We start from the raw sequence: 22,739 nt of genomic DNA, 5'->3' as shown, positions 1-22,739 counted from the left end.
TCTAGCCAAAGCGGCGACATTCAAAGAGGACATGCTAAGCGTCCTCAACAATCCCACTGCCGCACTCTGGGCAACCGTCTTCCGTCTCGTGTCCGAAGCGCTTAAGGAAGCTTCGGAAGCAACCGTGGCCACTCAGCGCCTGCGTGAGGTAAAAATCTACCTGGGCGTGTTTCCTCTTTACCCAAGGCTCTATACTGGGGATGAGCTGGTGCGTTCAGCGTCCCTTACTGGAGTTGTCCCAGGCTGCCTGCCAGTTGTCGACGCTCTGCATCCTGGTCTTGGCTCTGTTGTTCGCCTGATCGCCTGCTAGGGCCGCGCAAATCTCCTTGGCCTCCTGCACTAGTTCACATAGGGGAACTTGGCCTACAATGACAAGCGCTGCGTCGTTCGAGATTGTCCTAAAGGCACTCGATATTCTGACGGTAACTGCTTACAGCCGTGGCCTCGGCCCACCCCGGAGCAGCGTACAGCAACTGCGTCTCGACAATGGTCGCGAGGAGCTTACGTCTGACCTGCTTCGGTCCCCTGATGTTCAGCAGGATCCTGCAGAGCGATCCTGTGGTCTCACTTGCCTTTTTATTTACGTACTCTAGGTGTTCGCGGTAGGAGAGGCGGGTGTCTTGCATGACTCCCAGGTACCTTATGGCTCGCTGAGATACTATCGTTGTCCCTCCGATCTGTAAATGCGCTGACTCCACTGCTTTCCTGCTTGATATCAGCACCGCTTCTGTTTCATGTGATGCCAGCTCTAGGCTCGCCACTCCTACACTGCTCGAATTGCGCAGTTTGCAGCTGCTTCCACGGCAGCAACTTCCTTGGCCACCACAACCAGCGCGACATCATCTGCAAAGCCAACTATATTGGTGCTGCTCGGCAGTGGGAGCTTCAGAACTCCGTCATACATCGTGCTCCAGAGGGCCCAGTACCGAGCCCTGAAGAACACCGGCTGTCACCTCGTAAGTCCTGGGGCCCACAGAGGTTTCCAGGACCAGCACCCTTTTGCTGAGGTAGCTGTGCACTACATTCAGCATGTATTAAGGGATGTTAAAGGACCGTAGTGCCTCCAGTGTCCTCCCCCAATCGGCTAAGTTGAACGCATTCCGTATGTCCAGCGTGACCACTAGACAATACTTCTATTAGTTGGAAGAGAGTCCACCGGCATCCTTCATAGCAGCGTTAAGCCTTGTTGCAATGACCCTTTCGAAGACCTTGCTTATGGTGTCCAGCAGGCAGATGGGCCTGTAAGAACAGGCTTCACCCGTTGGTCTCAGGAGTTTTTGGCACTTCCACCTGTCGGGGAAGGTCCCTTCCAGCAGGCACGTGTTTTAGAGCGATGCTACCGCACCCGGATGGAGGGATAGCAGGGCCTTCACTGCACTGTTCGGGATCAGATCCGGCCCAGGGGTCTTCCTGTTCTTCATTCTTGCCACAGATAATATTTCCGTTTGCGTGACCGGACATATCGGGTTCCCAATTTGTCGCGTCCATCGGGGGATGCAATGGGGGCGGCCTTCTCAAAACAGCACTTGGACGATACCTTCCAGTACCGCTGGGTCAGTAGGCGACCTAATTCACACGCTTGACCACACGCTTAGGCTCTTCCCAATGGGTCGTTTTCCAGCTCGTCGCAGAGCTTGAGGTAGCTTTCCCTCTTGTTGTCCCGAATCGCCAGCTGCTCGAGTTGCAGACTGGGAGGTTTGCGGTACCTCTCGCTCTTTGAACTAACCTCCTGGCTCGAAGGCAGGTCCTGCGCAAGCTAGCGACTTCCTCGCTCCACCAGTACACTGGCGCGTGGTGCTTCCGATAGGTCTTCCGCTGCTGCATGCTTAGGTCGCTGCTTCGTCTGCAGAGTCCAACTCAGAGACAGCCAATCCCTCCAGTGCACTGGCAAAGGTCTGTCTTTAGGCCACAGGTCTTGGCGGTAGGCTTTTCTTGGCCCGGTCGTCGACTTTGGCACGGTGGACCGCCAACTGTCAGCAGGATGGCCTCATGGTCGCTGGCCGTGAACACCTCGCCTATCCTCCAGCGTGTGCTACGGGATAAGGAGCTGCTCGCGAACGATAGGTCGATGATTGAACCGGCCCCAGCTTTGTTGAAGGTGTGCTAGGAGCCCTCGTTCAACAGGACGATGTCCAGCGACGCAATAGCTTCGAGGATGGTGCGCCCCTTAGCGTTGGTATAGAGGGAGCCCCATTCCTCGGCCCAGGCGTTAAAGTCGATTCCGATCACCACGTTGCTCCGTCCTCTCAGGTCGCGGCTCAGCTCGTCCAGGATCCTGCTAATGGACGTCAGTGATAGACTGGGGGCCAGGTAGCAGCTGTAGAGTCATGTGCCGCCTACGTTCGCTCGGTCGAACCCCTCTACTGCCTTCATGTCCCGCACGGGTGGTGCACCCACTCCGCAGAGCCACAGTGCCACTTTGCCTTTGCGATCCGTGACCCAATCGCAACTGCTTTCCACTCTGTATTGCTCACTGAGTATCGACACCTCAGAACCCAGCCCGCGCACCGTCTGCTGCGCGGCCCTACAGTGGTTCAGGTTTAGCTGAATCAATTGCATGTCGGTCGAGGTCTCTTTGTCCCGCTGGTTGTGGCTGAGCAGAACTGCTTCCTGCCTGGTGCCTGGTCTTCTTCCTTCCTGCCGCAGAGCAGATCAAGCATGAAGGCTCCTTGCTGCACTTGGCCGCCCTTGTTCACCACATCTTATGCAGCAATCGCTCCTATACACTAGGCTCTTGCAGCTGCAATATGCCCGGATTCCAAGCATTTGAAGCATCTTGGGGGGCCTGTTCCTTCCTGCAGATGGTCCATCCAATCCGCACCTCGCCACGATGAAGGTCGGCTTTCCCCAGGGAGTAGGGCAATCTGATCACTGCCGACTGCGACTCCGCGTAGCCTCGACGCAGACTCCGAACTCTGATGCGCTCTGCATCGATGCCATACTGGCTCGCAATCGCAGCGCAGATTTCCTGCTCTGTCGCGATGGAGTCGATGTCTTGACCACCTCCCACTCGGCGACCGGAATTGCGGGGCTCATGGTCTTACTGGCGCCAGCGTGCGTCGCTTCTCTTTCTTGTGGCCCTTTTGGCAGGTTCTTTTGGGTGCTCCTGGGAGCTTTGTCACTTTTCTGCTGCGTTGGGCCCGTGGATGGTGGGGCCAGTTGAGCTGCGGGTCCTCCAGCCTTCGCCAAGGCTCCGTTTGCGCTGCAGCATGTCCCCTCCAGACAGGCGTTGCCTGCTGTTCTTTGTCGGCGCTCTGCAAGCTTCGAGAGCATTTCGAGCACACAATTGCAGCATCCTGCCCATTCTCCCTGATACTGTCGTCCTTGCCGGTCTCTCTGTTCACCTCTAGGATGTTCGTGTGAAGCGCCTTCATGCGCCCGAACGTCTCCCTCTCGGCGACAGTTATGTGGCGCGCCGTCTTGTCCATCATCTTGGTGGATATCTCCTGCAGAAGCTTCCCCAGCTCCAAGGGATCCTCAAGGCAGGTTGCCTCGTGGGATGCCTTGCTCCTTTTGGCCGGCGTTGTCCTCTGCGAGTTTTCTGGGCTTGCAGGATCACGAGTCCTCTTAGGGGTTTCCTTAACTTCCTCGGTGTCTGCGATCAGCTCATCAACTTGGGTTGACGAAGGTGCCGGAGAGCGGGCGAGCTTGCTGCGATTCCTAAATGCCGCTGCAACTCCATCTGTCCCCTCTTCCCTCGGATGGCGGGGAGATCTTGCCACTATGTAATGTTAAGCGCGTGGATCCACTCTGTTAAGCTCCTACCCCGTTGTTCAACACTGTTCTGGTGGACCCCGGTCGGGTGGGTCCCCCATCTTGCCGTTGCTACGTTTATGAAGCGTAGGTACCGTTTATATCTTGGACGTTGATGCACTATGGTCAGTACTAACAAGTGGCCCTACGACACCAAGCAATGCTTGTTACGCGTGAAGCCCTTCACAGTTTTGGGCAAGTAAATATAACAATAGTCAATTAAAGATACAGGTCAAAATACGAATAGACGAGATACATAAAGTAAAACAAATTAGTTACTAGGTAGGATTGTATTATTGATTTAAAGATAGGAAGTGGGTCGGTAGTAGATATTAGGTGATATAATCTATTATAATCATTTAAAAGTACTCTAACAAGTTCATGCAATGCATAGTTAGCGATACAGTGATTTAATACTAAAGGAATATAGTTTCTAGTGAATCTATTTGGCACATTAAAATGCAGGCGACCCAGTAACTCGGGTCACCCTGAATAAGATTTCTAATAAACGTTATACCAATCATAGTTCTACGGTTAGCTAATGATGGTAAGTTAATTAGAAGTAGTCTACTAGAGTAGGATGGTAGTATTAGGCTTGTATCCCAGTTAAGTCTCCGTAAGGCAAATATCAAGACGTTTTTTTGCACAGACTCAATCCGGTCTATATGCACCGCATATTGGGGACTCCAAACAGGAGCGCAGTACTCAAGAATTGGTCTGACTAATGATATAAACAAGGTCTTTGTGACATAGGGACCACCGAATTCCTTCGACCACCTTTTGATAAATGTAAGCACGCCCCTGTCTTTATTTACCATAGTAGTAATGTGATCAGAAAATGTAAGTTTAGGATCCATATAGACTCCAAGATCGTCAGCATTCGTTATCCTATCTAACACACAACCACTCAAATTATAAGTTGAGTAGTGGGGGCTGACACGAAAAAAGGTCATTAGTTTACACTTAGAACCATTTAAATACAATTCATTATCAATGCACCATGTTTGAAATGCATTTAGATCCGATTGTAAGGCTAAACTTTGTGCGGAGTCTTTATATTGCAGGCACAACTTAACGTCATCTGCGTACATAAGTACACGTGACTTCGTTAAGCCTAATGGAAGGGGAACCCCACTATGGGTGCAAGCTGTTGAAGTCACTTAGGACTATAGTTGGTAGGTTTGTTGGGGAAAAGTCGTTTTGGAGGTTGTTTGTGCGAAGTTGTTTGTTGGGAGAGTTGTATGTGCGTGTGTATTAGTGTACATTTTTTTGGAATTTATCAGAATGGCAATAGCTTCAATCTCTGGAATCAGTTGGTGTTGCGTGTGGGAGATAGAATTATACACCAGTATAGCTGTGCCTCCGAATGCATTAGTATTGTGACTGCAGAGAAGTGTAAAGTTTACAGGGGTAGGTAGAGATTCTGTGTGAGATATATGGGTTTCTTGTAGGGCAAATATATGTGGGTTATATTGTTAGAAGAGTATTTGGAGTTCTTGGTAATTATTATTGTAGCCTATTATGTTCCATTGAATTATTTTAAGCATTAATCTAGGTTAGTAAGGGTGATAGTATTTTCATTAATTTCCATATCGCATGAGTCGCTAGAAGCATTCTCAGGCGTAGTTGAGTTTTTTTTTTTGGATTTTTTGTGGTGGTTTTGGCTGCGGCCTTAAGGTTTGCGATCATGCGTTTAGACGTGGTAGGCGGTAGGACTTGGACAGTGTTGGTGGTTGCTTTGGGGGGTTGGGTTAGTTTTAGCATATCTAAGTTATTCTGCGTATGATGTTGGAGTAGTCCTGGAGGTAGTTGGTTCTTGTTAGGTTTGGTTGGGTGCTTTGAGATGTTGAAGTCTTGTGTTTTGTTGCGGTGTTTTTTTAAGATTTTATTTATTTTTATTTTTTTATATTAATTTATTACCTACACGTATATACAGGAAAAAGATAAGTACAGGCAACAGGAGTAGGGGGCCGTGGTTTGCGCGGTATCACGGCAAGGTATTGCTTCGCGCAATGGTAGCCACCTAGGCTGTAGCTCCTCTCCTTTCGTTATCGGTGCGACGCAGCGTTCGCAGTACACTCGCTGCATAGGCTGTCGTCGCTTCCCAATTCGCCTCATTTGGCAGCATTAGGTGCAGTATTTGGCGGTCGTATCCAAAGCGGCGACATTCAAAGAGGATATGCTGAGCGTCCTCAACAATCCCACTGCCGCACTCTGGGCAACCGTGTTCCGTGTTGTTTCCGAAGCGCTTAAGGAAGCTTCGGAAGCAACCGTGTCCACTCAGCGCCTGCGTGAGGTAAAAATCTACCTGGGCGTGTTTCCCCTTTACCCAAGGCTCTATACTGGGGATGAGCTGGTGCGTCCAGCGTCCCTTACTGGAGTTGTCCCAGGCTGCCTGCCAGTTGTCGACGCTCTGCATCCTGGTCTTGGCTCTGTGGTTCGCCTGATCGCCTGCTAGGGCCGCGCGAATCTCCTTGGCCTCCTGCACTAGTTCACATAGGGGAACTTGGCCTACAATGACAAGCGCTGCGTCGTTCGAGATTGTCCTAGAGGCACTCGATATTCTGACGGTAGCTGCTTACAGCCGTGGTCTCGGCCCACCCCGGAGCAGCGTACAGCAACTGCGTCTCGACAACGGTCGCGAGGAGCTTACGTCTGACCTGCTTCGATCCCCTGATGTTCAGCAGGATCCTGCAGAGCGATCCTGTGGTCTCACTTGCCTTTTTATTTACGTACTCTAGGTGTTCGCGGTAGGAGAGGCGGGTGTCTTGCATGACTCCCAGGTACCTTATGGCTCGTTGAGATACTATCGTTGTCCCTCCGATCTGTATATGCGCTGACTCCACTGCTTTCCTGCTTGATATCAGCACCGCTTCTGTTTCATGTGATGCCAGCTCTAGGCTCGCCACTGAGAGCCACTCCTACACTGCTCGAATTGCGCAGTTTGCAGCGGTGGAGCTTGATCCAAAAATTAAAACGACGGAGTGAATGATATTTACTTCACGAAGTTTTGTGTGAGACTATATTCTGCTTTGGTTATACATTTGGTTGGGCTATGCATAACAAGAAAGCTTATGATTTACCGTTTTCATTGTGGATCATAATGCTTTACAAGAGAGGGTAATATTTTAGCGTACAATTTCAACTAAAATAAAGAGGCAAGCGTGAACAGGGTTAAAAGAACGGAAGGATTCTGATCTGGGTTGGGATAAGGGAGGGCAGTGGAACATATCATTGTTGGATGTCTGTTGGGGAGTGGCGGCAGAACGGGCATGTGTTGGGAAGTGTTCTATCCATGTAATGGGCATTAGTGAGTTTGGTATGACCTAGTCGTAGCCGGTGTATGACAGATGGATTGCGGTGAGGTCTGTAGCGTTTGTTTGTACCAAGGAGATACATTGTCGTACATGTCAGATTGTTTTGATTTTACATATGTGTTTTTTCAAAAAGTGTGAAATGTCGTTAGAGTTGTTGTTTGTGGAGTAGGTAAGGGGGTACTTATGGGCCTCTTTAGCTGCTTTATCGGCGTTTTCGTTCCCCGTTATGTGTTATATGACTGGGGAACCAAATTAGTTTAATTTTAGGGAAGTGGTTACAAACGAGGTTTCTGATGGTTGAGGGATAGTAGGAATGGTTATTGGAGTTGGTGAGGGACTTTAGTGCAGAGAGAGAGTCTGAGCAGATAGCATGTTTGCCTGGTATTTTTAACGTAATTTTGACAGCTTCACGGATGGCTATTAGCTTGCTAGAGAGAACGGATGAGTAGTGGGAAAGGAGTCCTGTTTTTATTGTATTTGTTTAGCTGCTTGCACTATAGCTGATTATACCGTTGTCCATAGAGCCGTCGGTGTAAAGAAATTTGTGGTTGGGCGGAGTGTTCTTTAGAGATTGAAATATATTGTGGGAGATGTGCTGGTTTTGTTGTAGTTTGATAGTGTTGTGTTAGTAGCATTGTTAATAATTTGCATGTCGTATTTTTTGTTGTGGTTCTTTTTGATTTAGAAGTTTTTATACGGTTAATTAGGTATTTAGGAGCGTTTCCGTAAATGGACAGACAGTAATCTATATTTTAGATGAGGATGGAATTAAAAATATGGATTAGCGAGGAAGTGTTGGTGTTGTATTTTAGAGAGGAAAGGTGTTTAATAATGTTCAGAGGCATGCATAGTTTGGTTTTTAATTTGTTTATGTGGGTGGACCAGTTATATCTATTGTTTAGAGTGAGGCCTAGGATTGTTGTGTTGTTAGTTTCTGGGATATTTACGGTGCCGGTACGGATTTCAGATTTACAGTTTGGTTTACGGCATATGTGTAGGCTTTGGCATTTTTCAATTGATAGGGAGGCTCCATAGTCGGAACACCAATGACCTATTTTCTTGAAGAGAGAAGAGAGGTCTGCAATGGGGTTTTTCTTTTGTTGTGTTCGATAATTAAATTGAAGTCGTCGGCGTAAGCAGTAAATTTGATTTGCCTTGATAGACCTATTATTTTTGTTATGGAATTGTAGGAAATTAGGAAACGAATGACTGAAATGGCTTAAACTTGTGGGATGCCATCGTCGAGAGGAAAGGTGTTAGACAGATTTAGAATATTATTTAAATGATTGAGGATTCTGATTTTGAAGGAAGGTAGAGTTTTTAATCATGGAGTAGGAGATGCGGTCCATACCAGTGGTGGAGCCTTTGAGGGAGTTAAGGGCAGATAACATTTCTATAAAGGATATGTCGTTTTCCTCTTGATTGGCTGCTTGACTCGGAATGTAACTTATTGAGGAATTTAAAAGGAGTTTGTTTCTTGTGTTTATGTTTCATTTAAGAAGTTTAATTTTATTTCTTGTGCAATGATGTTGGAAAGTAGTGTCAAGTCTGCTTTGTTTAGGTTAAAAGATAGTTTGGCGAGAAAGGATGGAGAGGAATTGTTTGGGAACATAGAAATAAGGATAGGATAATGATCGCTTTCATGATGGTCATCGATCACTTTCCACGTTATTTCAGGCGCTATGTCTGCAGGGGCAAGAGAGAGGTCTTTGTGTGTAAATGTGTTGTGAGTGGAATAGTCTTGTCGTTAAGGAGTATATAGTCTGATCGGTCTTTGAATTTTGCAACAATGTTGCCACTAGAGTTGGCTCTGGGGGAACCCCACTATGGGTGAAAGCTGTTGAAGTCACTTAGGACTATAGTTGGCAGGTTTGTAGGGGAAAAGACGTTTTGGAGGGTTTTTGTGCGAAATTGTTTGTTGGGAGAGTTGTATGTGCGTGTGTATTAGTGTACATTTTTTTGGAATTTATCAGAATGGCAATAGCTTCAATCTCTGGAATCAGTTGGTGTTGCGTGTGGGAGATAGAATTATACACCAGTATAGTTTGCCTCCGAATGCATTAGTATTGTGACTGCAGAGAAGTGTAAAGTTTACAGGGGTAGGTAGAGATTCTGTGTGAGATACATGGGTTTCTTGTAGGGCAAATATATGTGGGTTATATTGTTAGAAGAGTATTTGGAGTTCTTGGTAATTATTATTGTGGCCTATTATGTTCCATTGAATTATTTTAAGCATTAATCTAAGTTAGTAAGGGTGATGGTATTTTCATTAATTTCCATATCGCATGAGTCGCTAGAAGCATTCTCAGGCGTAGTTGAGTTTTTTTTTTTGGTTTTTTTGTGGTGGTTTTGGCTGAGGACTGAAGGTTTGCGATCATGCGTTTGGACGTGGTAGGCGGTAGGACTTGGACAGTGTTGGTGGTTGCTTTGGGGGGTTGGGTTAGTTTTAGCTTATCTAAGTTATTCTGCATATGATGTTGGAGTAGTCCTGGAGGTAGTTGGTTCTTGTTAGGTTTGGTTGGGTGCTTTGAGATGTTGAGGTCTTGTGTTTTGTTGTGGTGATTTTTTAATTTTTTATTTTTTTTTATTTTTTTTAAATTACTTTATTACCTACACGTATATACAGGAAAAAGATAATTACAGGCAACAGGAGTAGGGGGCCGTGGTTTGCGCGGTATCACCGCAAGGTATTGCTTCGCGCAATGGTAGCCACCTAGGCTGTAGCTCCTCTCCTCTCGTTATCGGAGCGACGCAGCGTTCGCAGTACACTCGATGCGTAGGCTGCCGTCGCTTCCCAATTCGCCTCATTTAGCAGCATTAGGGGCAGAAAAGTTTCTAGCCGAGCTCGTGCCCCGGTGGTCTCCATCAGTATTTGGCGGTCGTAGCCAAAGCAGCGACATTCAAAGAGGACATGCTAAGCGTCCTCAACAATCCCACTGACGCACTCTGGGCAACCGTCTTCCGTGTCGTGTCCGAAGCGCTTAAGGAAGCTTCGGAAGCAACCGTGTCCACTCAGCGCCTGCGTGAGGTAAAAATCTACCTAGGCGTGTTTCCTCTTTACCCAAGGCTCTATACTGGGGATGAGCTCGTCCAGCGTCCCTTACTGGAGTTGTCCCAGGCTGCCTACCAGTTGTCGACGCTCTGCATCCTGGTCTTGGCTCTGTGGTTCGCCTGATCGCCTGCTAGGGCCGCGCAAATCTCCTTGGCCTCCTGCACTAGTTCACATAGGGGAACTTGGCCTACAATGACAAGCGCTGCGTCGTTCGAGATTGTCATAAAGGCACTCGATATTCTGACGGTAGCTGCTTACAGCCGTGGCCTCGGCCCACCCCGGAGCAGCGTACAGCAACTGCGTCTCGACAACGGTCGCGAGGAGCTTACGTCTGACCTGCTTCGGTCCCCTGATGTTCAGCAGGATCCTGCAGAGCGATCCTGTGGTCTCACTTGCCTTTTTATTTACGTACTCAGGTGTTCGCGGTAGGAGAGGCGGGTGTCTTGCATGACTCCCAGGTACCTTATGGCTCGCTGAGATACTATCGTTGTCCCTCCGATCTGTATATGCGCTGACTCCACTGCTTTCCTGCTTGATATCAGCACCGCTTCTGTTTCATGTGATGCCAGCTCTAGGCTCGCCACTCCTACACTGCTCGAATTGCGCAGTTTGCAGCTGCTTTCACGGCAGCAACGTCCTTGGCCACCACAACCAGCGCGACATCATCTGCAAAGCTAACTATATTGGTGCTGCTCGGCAGTGGGAGCTTCAGAACTCCGTCATACATCGTGTTCCAGAGGGCCCAGTACCGAGCCCTGAAGAACACCGGCCCACAGAGGTTTCCAGGACCAGCACCCTTTTGCTGAGGTAGCTGTGCACTACATTCAGCATGTATTAAAGGATGTTAAAGGACCGTAGTGCCTCCAGTGGCCTCCCCCAATCGGCTAAGTTGAACGCATTCCGTATGTCCAGCGTGACCACTAGACAATACTTCTTCGTCCCAACCTTCCATCTGGTGACAGCGATGGCTTTAGAAGCAATGTTGGTGACCCTCTCTATCGCATCTAGTGTCGATTTCGCTTTCCGGAAACCGTATTAGTTGGAAGAGAGTCCACCGGCATCCTTCATAGCAGCGTTAAGCCTTGTTGCAATGACCCTTTCGAAGACCTTGCTTATGGTGTCCAGCAGGCAGATGGGCCTGTAAGAAGAGGCTTCACCCGTTGGTCTCAGGAGTTTTTGGCGCTTCCACCTGTCGGGGAAGGTCCCTTCCAGCAGGCACGTGTTTTAGAGCGATGCTACCGCACCCGGATGGAGGGATAGCAGGGCCTTCACTGCACTGTTCGGGATCAGATCCGGCCCAGGGGTCTTCCTGTTCTTCATTCTTGCCACAGATAATATTTCCGTTTGCGTGACCGGACATATCGGGCTCCCAATTTGTCGCGTCCATCGGGGGATGCAATGGGGGCGGCCTTCTCAAAACAGCACTTGGACGGTACCTTCCAGTACCGCTGGGTCAGTAGGCGACCTAATTCACACGCTTGACCACCGTCTTGTAGGCTCTTCCCAATGGGTCGTTTTCCAGCTCGTCGCAGAGCTTGAGGTAGCTTTCCCTCTTGTTGTCCCGAATCGCCAGTTGCTCGAGTTGCAGGCTGGGAGGTTTGCGGTACCTCTCGCCCTTTGGACTAACCTCCTGGCTCGAAGGCAGGTCCTGCGCAAGCTAGCGACTTCCTCGCTTCACCAGTACACTGGCGCGTGGTGCTTCCGATAGGTCTTCCGCTGCTGCATGCTTAAATCACAGGCTTCCTCCAGTCTAGCTGCCAACTTGTTCGCTGCTTCGTCTGCAGAGTCCAACTCAGAGACAGCCAATCCCTCCAGTGCACTGGCAAAGGTCTGTCTTTAGGCCACAGGTCTTGGCGGTAGGCTTTTCTTGGCCCGGTCGTCGACTTCGGCACGGTGGACCGCCAACTGTCAGCAGGATGGCCTCATGGTCGCTGGCCGTGAACACCTCGCCTATCCTCCAGCGTGTGCTACGGGATAAGGAGCTGCTCGCGAACGATAGGTCGATGATTGAACCGGCCCCAGCTTTGTTGAAGGTGTGTTAGGAGCCCTCGTTCAACAGGACGATGTCCAGCGACGCAATAGCTTAGAGGATGGTGCGCCCCTTAGCGTTGGTATAGAGGGAGCCCCATTCCTCGGCCCAGGCGTTAAAGTCGATTCCGATCACCACGTTGCTCCGTCCTCTCAGGTCGCGGCTCAGCTCGTCCAGGATCCTGCTAATGGACGTCAGTGATAGACTGGGGGCCAGGTAGCAGCTGTAGAGTCATGTGCCGCCTACGTTCGCTCGGTCGAACCCCTCTACTGCCTTCATGTCCCGCACGGGTGGTGCACCCACTCCGCAGAGCCACAGTGCCACTTTGCCTGTGCGATTCGTGACCCAATCGCAACTGCTTTCCACTCTGTAGGGCTCACTGAGTATCGCCACCTCAGAACCCAGCCCGCGCACCGTCTGCTTCAAAATGTCCTGCGCGGCCCTACAGTGGTTCAGGTTTAGCTGAATCAATTGCATGTCGGTCGAGGTCTCCCTGTCCCGCTGGTTGTGGCTGAGCAGAATCTGCTTCCTGCCTGGTGCCTGGTCTTCTTCCTTCCTGCCGCAGAGCAGATCAAGCATGAAGGCTCCTTGCTGCACTTGGCTGCCCTTGTTCACCACATCTTATGCAGCAATCGCTCCTATACACTAGGCTCTTGCAGCTGCAATATGCCCGGATTCCAAGCATTTGAAGCATCTTGGGGGGCCTGTTCCTTCCTGCAGATGGTCCATCCAATCCGCACCTCGCCACGATGAAGGTCGGCTTTCCCCAGGGAGTAGGGCAATCTGATCACTGCCGACTGCGACTCCGCGTAGCCTCGACGCAGACTCCGAACTCTGATGCGCTCTGCATCGATGCCATACTGGCTCGCAATCGCAGCGCAGATTTCCTGCTCTGTCGCGATGGAGTCGATGTCTTGACCACCTCCCACTCGGCGACCGGAATTGCGGGGCTCATGGTCTTACTGGCGCCAGCGTGCGTCGCTTCTCTTTCTTGTGGCCCTTTTGGCAGGTTCTTTTGGGTGCTCCTGGGAGCTTTGTCACTTTTCTGCTGCGTTGGGCGCGTGGATGGTGGGGCCAGTTGAGCTGCGGGTCCTCTAGCCTTCGCCAAGGCTCCGTTTGCGCTGCAGCATGTCCCCTCCAGACAGGCGTTGCCTGCTGTTCTTTGTCGGCGCTCTGCAAGCTTCGAGAGCATTTCGAGCACACAATTGCAGCATCCTGCCCATTCTCCCTGATACTGTCGTCCTTGCCGGCCTCTCTGTTCACCTCTAGGATGTTCGTGTGAAGCGCCTTCATGCGCCCGAACGTCTCCCTCTCGGCGACAGTTATGTGGCGCGCCGTCTTGTCCATCATCTTGGTGGATATCTCCTGCAGAAGCTTCCCTAGCTCCAAGGGATCCTCAAGGCAGGTTGCCTCGTGGGATGCCTTGCTCCTTTTGGCCGGCGTTGTCCTCTGCGAGTTTTCTGGGCTTGCAGGATCACGAGTCCTCTTAGGGGTTTCCTTAACTTCCTCGGTGTCTGCGATCAGCTCATCAACTTGGGTTGACGAAGGAGCCGAAGAGCTTCCTAAATCCCGCTGCAACTCCATCGGTCCCCTTTTCCCTCGGATGGCGGGGAGATCTTGCCACCACTAGTCTGCCCACGAAAGGGTTCCCGGTTTGCTCGAAATTTCCCCTTCGCTTACGATGGGGGATATACCGCCCCTTTTTGTGTCCTCAGTGCCTCTTTTGATAGGCACCGCCGCGGCGGAGGGTTTGGAATTTAGCCCGATCCTTGGCCTTCTGCCTTTCGCCGTCCTTGAATCCAGGTGCCAGAATTTGGAGAATTTCGAAAATTCATAATTCAAAAATTCAGACAGGGCCCGCGTTTATGGCGCTTTCAAACACTATGTAATGTTAAGCGCGGGGATCCACGCTGTTAAGCTCCTACCCCCACGTTGTTCAACACTGTTCTGGTGGACCCCGGTCGGGTGGGTCCCCATCTTGCCGTTGCTACGTTTATGAAGCGTAGGTACCGTTTATATCTTGGACGTTGATGCACTATGGTCAGTACTAACAAGTGGCCCTACGACACCAAGCAATGCTTGTTACGCGTGGAGCCCTTCACAGTTTTGGGCAAGTAAATATAACAATAGTCAATTAAAGATACAGGTCAAAATACGAATAGACGAGATACATAAAGTAAAACAAATTAGTTACTAGGTAGGATTGTATTATTGATTTAAAGATAGGAAGTGGGTCGGTAGTAGATATTAGGTGATATAATCTATTATAATCATTTAAAAGTACTCTAACAAGTTCATGCAATGCATAGTTAGCGATACAGTGATTTAATACTAAAGGAATATAGTTTCTAGTGAATCTATTTGGCACATTAAAATGCAGGCGACCCAGTAACTCGGGTCACCCTGAATAAGATTTCTAATAAACGTTATACCAATCATAGTTCTACGTTCAGCTAATGATGGTAAGTTAATTAGAAGTAGTCTACTAGAGTAGGATGGTAGTATTAGGCTTGTATCCCAGTTAAGTCTCCGTAAGGCAAATATCAAGACGTTTTTTTGCACAGACTCAATCCGGTCTATATGCACCCCATATTGGGGACTCCAAACAGGAGCGCAGTACTCAAGAATTGGTCTGACTAATGAAATAAACAAGGTTTTTGTGACATAGGGGCCACCGAATTCCTTCGACCACCTTTTGATAAATGTAAGCACGCCCCTGTCTTTATTTACCATAGTAGTAATGTGATCAGAAAAGTTAAGTTTAGGATCCATATAGACTCCAAGATCGTCAGCATGCGTTATCCTATCTAACACACAACCACTCAAATTATAAGTTGAGTAGTGGGACACGAAAAAAGGTCATTAGTTTACACTTAGAACCATTTAAATACAATTCATTATCCATGCACCATGTTTGAAATGCATTTAGATCCGATTGTAAGGCTAAACTTTGTGCGGGGTCATTATATTGCAGGCACAACTTAACGTCATCTGCGTACATAAGTACACGTGACTTCGTTAAGCCTAATGGAAGGGGAACCCCACTATGGGTGCAAGCTGTTGAAGTCACTTAGGACTATAGTTGGTAGGTTTGTTGGGGAAAATACGTTTTGGAGGTTGTTTGTGCGAAGTTGTTTGTTGGGAGAGTTGTATGTGCGTGTGTATTAGTGTACATTTTTTTGGAATTTATCAGAATGGCAATAGCTTCAATCTCTGGAATCAGTTGGTGTTGCGTGTGGGAGATAGAATTATACACCAGTATAGCTGTGCCTCCGAACGCATTAGTATTGTGACTGCAGAGAAGTGTAAAGTTTACAGGGGTAGGTAGAGATTCTGTGTGAGATACGTGGGTTTCTTGTAGGGCAAATATATGTGGGTTATATTGTTAGAAGAGTATTTGGAGTTCTTGGTAATTATTATTGTAGCCTATTATGTTCCATTGAATTATTTTAAGCATTAATCTAGGTTAGTAAGGGTGATGGTATTTTCATTAAGTTCCATATCGCATGAGTCGCTAGAAGCATTCTCAGGCGTAGTTGAGTTTTTTTTTTTGGTTTTTTTGTGGTGGTCTTGGCTGAGAACTGAAGGTTTGCGATCATGCGTTTGGACGTGGTAGGCGGTAGGACTTGGACAGTGTTGGTGGTTGCTTTGGGGGGTTGGGTTAGTTTTAGCTTATCTAAGTTATTCTGCATATGATGTTGGAGTAGTCCTGGAGGTAGTTGGTTCTTGTTAGGTTTGGTTGGGTGCTTTGAGATGTTGAGGTCTTGTGTTTTGTTGTGGTAATTTTTTAATTTTTTATTTATTTTTTTTTTTTTTAATTACTTTATTACCTACACGTATATACAGGAGAAAGATAAGTACAGGCAACAGGAGTAGGGGGCCGTGGTTTGCGCGGTATCACCGCAAGGTATTGCTTCGCGCAATGGTAGCCACCTAGGCTGTAGCTCCTCTCCTCTCGTTATCGGAGCGACGCAGCGTTCGCAGTACACTCGATGCGTAGGCTGCCGTCGCTTCCCAATTCGCCTCATTTAGCAGCATTAGGGGCAGAAAAGTTTCTAGCCGAGCTCGTGCCCCGGTGGTCTCCATCAGTATTTGGCGGTCGTAGCCAAAGCAGCGACATTCAAAGAGGACATGCTAAGCGTCCTCAACAATCCCACTGCCGCACTCTGGGCAACCGTCTTCCGTGTCGTGTCCGAAGCGCTTAAGGAAGCTTCGGAAGCAACCGTGTCCACTCAGCGCCTGCGTGAGGTAAAAATCTACCTAGGCGTGTTTCCTCTTTACCCAAGGCTCTATACTGGGGATGAGCTGGTGCGTCCAGCGTCCCTTACTGGAGTTGTCCCAGGCTGCCTGCCAGTTGTCGACGCTCTGCATCCTGGTCTTGGCTCTGTGGTTCGCCTGATCGCCTGCTAGGGCCGCGCAAATCTCCTTGGCCTCCTGCACTAGTTCACATAGGGGAACTTGGCCTACAATGACAAGCGCTGCGTCGTTCGAGATTGTCATAAAGGCACTCGATATTCTGACGGTAGCTGCTTACAGCCGTGGCCTCGGCCCACCCCGGAGCAGCGTACAGCAACTGCGTCTCGACAACGGTCGCGAGGAGCTTACGTCTGACCTGCTTCGGTCCCCTGATGTTCAGCAGGATCCTGCAGAGCGATCCTGTGGTCTCACTGGCCTTTTTATTTACGTACTCTAGGTGTTCGCGGTAGGAGAGGCGGGTGTCTTGCATGACTCCCAGGTACCTTATGGCTCGCTGAGATACTATCGTTGTCCCTCCGATCTGTATATGCGCTGACTCCACTGCTTTCCTGCTTGATATCAGCACCGCTTCTGTTTCATGTGATGCCAGCTCTAGGCTCGCCACTCCTACACTGCTCGAATTGCGCAGTTTGCAGCTGCTTCCACGGCAGCAACTTCCTTGGCCACCACAACCAGCGCGACATCATCTGCAAAGCCAACTATATTGGTGCTGCTCGGCAGTGGGAGCTTCAGAACTCCGTCATACATCGTGTTCCAGAGGGCCCAGTACCGAGCCCTGAAGAACACCGGCTGTCACCTCGTAAGTCCTGGGGCCCACAGAGGTTTCCAGGACCAGCACCCTTTTGCTGAGGTAGCTGTGCACTACATTCAGCAGGTATTAAGGGATGTTAAAGGACCGTAGTGCCTCCAGTGTCCTCTTCCAATCGGCTAAGTTGAACGCATTCCGTATGTCCAGCGTGACCACTAGACAATACTTCTTCGTCCCACCCTTCCGTCTGGTGACAGCGATGGCTTTAGAAGCAATGTTGGTGACCCTCTCTATCGCATCTAGTGTCGATTTCGCTTTCCGGAAACCGTATTAGTTGGAAGAGAGTCCACCGGCATCCTTCATAGCAGCGTCAAGCCTTGTTGCAATGACCCTTTCGAAGACCTTGCTTATGGTGTCCAGCAGGCAGATGGGCCTGTAAGAAGAGGCTTCACCCGTTGGTCTCAGGAGTTTTTGGCGCTTCCACCTTTCGGGGAAGGTCCCTTCCAGCAGGCACGTGTTTTAGAGCGATGCTACCGCACCCGGATGGAGGGATAGCAGGACCTTCACTGCACTGTTCGGGATCAGATCCGGCCCAGGGGTCTTCATGTTCTTCATTCTTGCCACAGATAATATTTCCGTTTGCGTGACTGGACATATCGGGTTCCCAATTTGTCGCGTCCTTTGGGGGATGCAATGGGGGCGGCCTTCTCAAAACAGCACTTTGACGATACCTTCCAGTACCGCTGGGTCAGTAGGCGACCTAATTCACACGCTTGACCATCGTCTTGTAGGCTCTTCCCAATGGGTCGTTTTCCAGCTCGTCGCAGAGCTTGAGGTAGCTTTCCCTCTTGTTGTCCCGAATCGCCAGTTGCTCGAGTTGCAGGCTGGGAGGTTTGCGGTACCTCTCGCTTTTTGGACTAACCTCCTGGCTCGAAGGCAGGTCCTGCGCAAGCTAGCGACTTCCTCGCTTCACCAGTACACTGGCGCGTGGTGCTTCCGATAGGTCTTCCGCTGCTGCATGCTTAGGTCACAGGCTTCCTCCAGTCTAGCTGCCAACTTGTTCGCTGCTTCGTCTGCAGAGTCCAATTCAGAGACAGCCAATCCCTCCAGTGCACTGGCAAAGGTCTGTCTTTAGGCCACAGGTCTTGGCGGTAGGCTTTTCTTGGCCCGGTCGTCGACTTTGGCACGGTGGACCGCCAACTGTCTGCAGGATTGCCTCATGGTCGCTGCTACGTAGCGTGTGCTACGGGATAAGGAGCTTCTCGCGAACGATAGGTCGATGATTGAACCGGTCCCAGCTTTGTTGAAGGTGTGCTCGTTCAACAGGACGATGTCCAGCGACGCAATAGCTTAGAGGATGGTGCGCCCCTTAGCGTTGGTATAGAGGGAGCCCCTTTCCGCGGCCCAGGCGTTAAAGTCGATTCCGATCACCACGTTGCTCCGTCCTCTCAGGTCACGGTTCAGCTCGTCCAGGATCCTGCTAATGGACGTCAGTGATAGACTGGGGGCCAGGTAGCAGCTGTAGAGTCATGTGCCGCCTACGTTCGCTCGGTCGAACCCCTCTACTGCCTTCATGTCCCGCACGGGTGGTGCACCCACTCCGCAGAGCCACAGTGCCACTTTGCCTGTGCGATCCGTGACCCAATCGCAACTGCTTTCCACTCTGTAGGGCTCACTGAGTATCGCCACCTCAGAACCCAGCCCGCGCACCGTCTGCTTCAAAATGTCCTGCGCGGCCCTACAGTGGTTCAGGTTTAGCTGAATCAATTGCATGTCGGTCGAGGTCTCCCTGTCCCGCTGGTTGTGGCTGAGCAGAATCTGCTTCCTGCCTGGTGCCTGGTCTTCTTCCTTCCTGCCGCAGAGCAGATCAAGCATGAAGGCTCCTTGCTGCACTTGGCTGCCCTTGTTCACCACATCTTATGCAGCAATCGCTCCTATACACTAGGCTCTTGCAGCTGCAATATGCCCGGATTCCAAGCATTTGAAGCATCTTGGGGGGCCTGTTCCTTCCTGCAGATGGTCCATCCAATCCGCACCTCGCCACGATGAAGGTCGGCTTTCCCCAGGGAGTAGGGCAATCTGATCACTGCCGACTGCGACTCCGCGTAGCCTCGACGCAGACTCCGAACTCTGATGCGCTCCGCATCGATGCCATACTGGCTCGCAATCGCAGCGCAGATTTCCTGCTCTGTCGCGATGGAGTCGATGTCTTGACCACCTCCCACTCGGCGACCGGAATTGGGGGGCTCATGGTCTTACTGGCGCCAGCGTGCGTCGCTTCTCTTTCTTGTGGCCCTTTTGGCAGGTTCTTTTGGGTGCTCCTGGGAGCTTTGTCACTTTTCTGCTGCGTTGGGCGCGTGGATGGCTCCGTTTGCGCTGCAGCATGTCCCCTCCAGACAGGCGTTGCCTGCTGTTCTTTGTCGGCGCTCTGCAAGCTTCGAGAGCATTTCGAGCACACAATTGCAGCATCCTGCCCATTCTCCCTGATACTGTCGTCCTTGCCGGCCTCTCTGTTCACCTCTAGGACGTTTGTGTGAAGCGCCTTCATGCGCCCGAACGTCTCCCTCTCGGCGACAGTTATGTGGCGCGCCGTCTTGTCCATCATCTTGGTGGATATCTCCTGCAGAAGCTTCCCCAGCTCCAAGGGATCCTCAAGGCAGATTGCCTCGTGGGAGGTCTTGCTCCTTTTGGCCGGCGTTGTCCTCTGCGAGTTTTCTGGGCTTGCAGGATCACGAGTCCTCTTAGGGGTTTCCTTAACTTCCTCGGTGTCTGCGATCAGCTCATCAACTTGGGTTGACGAAGGTGCCGGAGAGCGGGCGAGCTTGCTGCGCTTCCTAAATCCCGCTGCAACTCCATCGGTCCCCTCTTCCCTCGGATGGCGGGGAGATCTTGCCACCACTGGTCTGCCCACGAAAGGGTTCCCGGTTTGCTCGAGATTTCCCCTTCGCTTACGATGGGGGATATACCGCCCCTTTTTGTGTCCTCAGTGCCTCTTTTGATAGGCACCGCCGCGGCGGAGGGTTTGGAATTCAGCCCGATCCTTGGCCTTCTGCCTTTTGCCGTCCTTGAATCCAGGTGCCAGAATTTGGAGAATTTCGAATATTCAAAATTCAAAAATTCAGACAGGGCCCGCGTTTATGGCGCTTTCCAACACTATGTAATGTTAAGCGCGGGGATCCACGCTGTTAAGCTCCTACCCCCACGTTGTTCAACACTGTTCTGGTGGACCCCGGTCGGGTGGGTCCCCATCTTGCCGTTGCTACGTTTATGAAGCGTAGGTACCGTTTATATCTTGGACGTTGATGCACTATGGTCAGTACTAACAAGTGGCCCTACGACACCAAGCAATGCTTGTTACGCGTGGAGCCCTTCACAGTTTTGGGCAAGTAAATATAACAATAGTCAATTAAAGATACAGGTCAAAATACGAATAGACGAGATACATAAAGTAAAACAAATTAGTTACTAGGTAGGATTGTATTATTGATTTAAAGATAGGAAGTGGGTCGGTAGTAGATATTAGGTGATATAATCTATTATAATCATTTAAAAGTACTCTAACAAGTTCATGCAATGCATAGTTAGCGATACAGTGATTTAATACTAAAGGAATATAGTTTCTAGTGAATCTATTTGGCACATTAAAATGCAGGCGACCCAGTAACTCGGGTCACCCTGAATAAGATTTCTAATAAACGTTATACCAATCATAGTTCTACGTTCAGCTAATGATGGTAAGTTAATTAGAAGTAGTCTACTAGAGTAGGATGGTAGTATTAGGCTTGTATCCCAGTTAAGTCTCCGTAAGGCAAATATCAAGACGTTTTTTTGCACAGACTCAATCCGGTCTATATGCACCCCATATTGGGGACTCCAAACAGGAGCGCAGTACTCAAGAATTGGTCTGACTAATGAAATAAACAAGGTTTTTGTGACATAGGGGCCACCGAATTCCTTCGACCACCTTTTGATAAATGTAAGCACGCCCCTGTCTTTATTTACCATAGTAGTAATGTGATCAGAAAAGTTAAGTTTAGGATCCATATAGACTCCAAGATCGTCAGCATGCGTTATCCTATCTAACACACAACCACTCAAATTATAAGTTGAGTAGTGGGACACGAAAAAAGGTCATTAGTTTACACTTAGAACCATTTAAATACAATTCATTATCCATGCACCATGTTTGAAATGCATTTAGATCCGATTGTAAGGCTAAACTTTGTGCGGGGTCATTATATTGCAGGCACAACTTAACGTCATCTGCGTACATAAGTACACGTGACTTCGTTAAGCCTAATGGAAGGGGAACCCCACTATGGGTGCAAGCTGTTGAAGTCACTTAGGACTATAGTTGGTAGGTTTGTTGGGGAAAATACGTTTTGGAGGTTGTTTGTGCGAAGTTGTTTGTTGGGAGAGTTGTATGTGCGTGTGTATTAGTGTACATTTTTTTGGAATTTATCAGAATGGCAATAGCTTCAATCTCTGGAATCAGTTGGTGTTGCGTGTGGGAGATAGAATTATACACCAGTATAGCTGTGCCTCCGAACGCATTAGTATTGTGACTGCAGAGAAGTGTAAAGTTTACAGGGGTAGGTAGAGATTCTGTGTGAGATACGTGGGTTTCTTGTAGGGCAAATATATGTGGGTTATATTGTTAGAAGAGTATTTGGAGTTCTTGGTAATTATTATTGTAGCCTATTATGTTCCATTGAATTATTTTAAGCATTAATCTAGGTTAGTAAGGGTGATGGTATTTTCATTAAGTTCCATATCGCATGAGTCGCTAGAAGCATTCTCAGGCGTAGTTGAGTTTTTTTTTTTGGTTTTTTTGTGGTGGTCTTGGCTGAGAACTGAAGGTTTGCGATCATGCGTTTGGACGTGGTAGGCGGTAGGACTTGGACAGTGTTGGTGGTTGCTTTGGGGGGTTGGGTTAGTTTTAGCTTATCTAAGTTATTCTGCATATGATGTTGGAGTAGTCCTGGAGGTAGTTGGTTCTTGTTAGGTTTGGTTGGGTGCTTTGAGATGTTGAGGTCTTGTGTTTTGTTGTGGTAATTTTTTAATTTTTTATTTATTTTTTTTTTTTTTAATTACTTTATTACCTACACGTATATACAGGAGAAAGATAAGTACAGGCAACAGGAGTAGGGGGCCGTGGTTTGCGCGGTATCACCGCAAGGTATTGCTTCGCGCAATGGTAGCCACCTAGGCTGTAGCTCCTCTCCTCTCGTTATCGGAGCGACGCAGCGTTCGCAGTACACTCGATGCGTAGGCTGCCGTCGCTTCCCAATTCGCCTCATTTAGCAGCATTAGGGGCAGAAAAGTTTCTAGCCGAGCTCGTGCCCCGGTGGTCTCCATCAGTATTTGGCGGTCGTAGCCAAAGCAGCGACATTCAAAGAGGACATGCTAAGCGTCCTCAACAATCCCACTGCCGCACTCTGGGCAACCGTCTTCCGTGTCGTGTCCGAAGCGCTTAAGGAAGCTTCGGAAGCAACCGTGTCCACTCAGCGCCTGCGTGAGGTAAAAATCTACCTAGGCGTGTTTCCTCTTTACCCAAGGCTCTATACTGGGGATGAGCTGGTG

General features: G+C 49.4%; 4 protein-coding genes across 4 annotated transcripts; all 4 read right to left on the bottom strand.

Moving 5' to 3' along the window:
* Positions 1 to 214: 214 nt before the first annotated feature.
* On the bottom strand, positions 215 to 626 carry LOC139352789 (uncharacterized). Its single transcript, XM_070995419.1, has 2 exons — positions 422 to 626; positions 215 to 363 (listed from the first exon to the last, which is right to left on the bottom strand). Exons 1-2 carry the CDS (start codon positions 624 to 626, stop codon positions 215 to 217), a joined length of 354 nt encoding a protein of 117 aa, XP_070851520.1.
* Positions 627 to 5,776: 5,150 nt separating this feature from the next.
* LOC139352788 (uncharacterized) lies at positions 5,777 to 6,527 on the bottom strand. The gene is made up of 2 exons (XM_070995418.1): positions 6,407 to 6,527; positions 5,777 to 6,264 (listed from the first exon to the last, which is right to left on the bottom strand). The coding sequence occupies exons 1-2, from the start codon at positions 6,525 to 6,527 to the stop codon at positions 5,777 to 5,779; spliced, it is 609 nt and encodes a 202-aa protein (XP_070851519.1).
* Positions 6,528 to 12,205: 5,678 nt separating this feature from the next.
* LOC139352787 (uncharacterized) lies at positions 12,206 to 12,730 on the bottom strand. Its single transcript, XM_070995417.1, has 2 exons — positions 12,414 to 12,730; positions 12,206 to 12,332 (listed from the first exon to the last, which is right to left on the bottom strand). Exons 1-2 carry the CDS (start codon positions 12,728 to 12,730, stop codon positions 12,206 to 12,208), a joined length of 444 nt encoding a protein of 147 aa, XP_070851518.1.
* A 5,776-nt stretch (positions 12,731 to 18,506) lies between these two features.
* LOC139352786 (uncharacterized) lies at positions 18,507 to 19,031 on the bottom strand. Its single transcript, XM_070995416.1, has 2 exons — positions 18,715 to 19,031; positions 18,507 to 18,633 (listed from the first exon to the last, which is right to left on the bottom strand). Exons 1-2 carry the CDS (start codon positions 19,029 to 19,031, stop codon positions 18,507 to 18,509), a joined length of 444 nt encoding a protein of 147 aa, XP_070851517.1.
* Positions 19,032 to 22,739: the final 3,708 nt, after the last annotated feature.

This window comes from Drosophila suzukii, chromosome 3 (genome assembly GCF_043229965.1).
Source record: "Drosophila suzukii chromosome 3, CBGP_Dsuzu_IsoJpt1.0, whole genome shotgun sequence".
Taxonomy (NCBI): domain Eukaryota; kingdom Metazoa; phylum Arthropoda; class Insecta; order Diptera; family Drosophilidae; genus Drosophila; species Drosophila suzukii.
The sequence above is the reverse complement of the archived record's forward strand: the minus strand, read 5'-3'. Positions and strand labels throughout refer to the sequence as shown.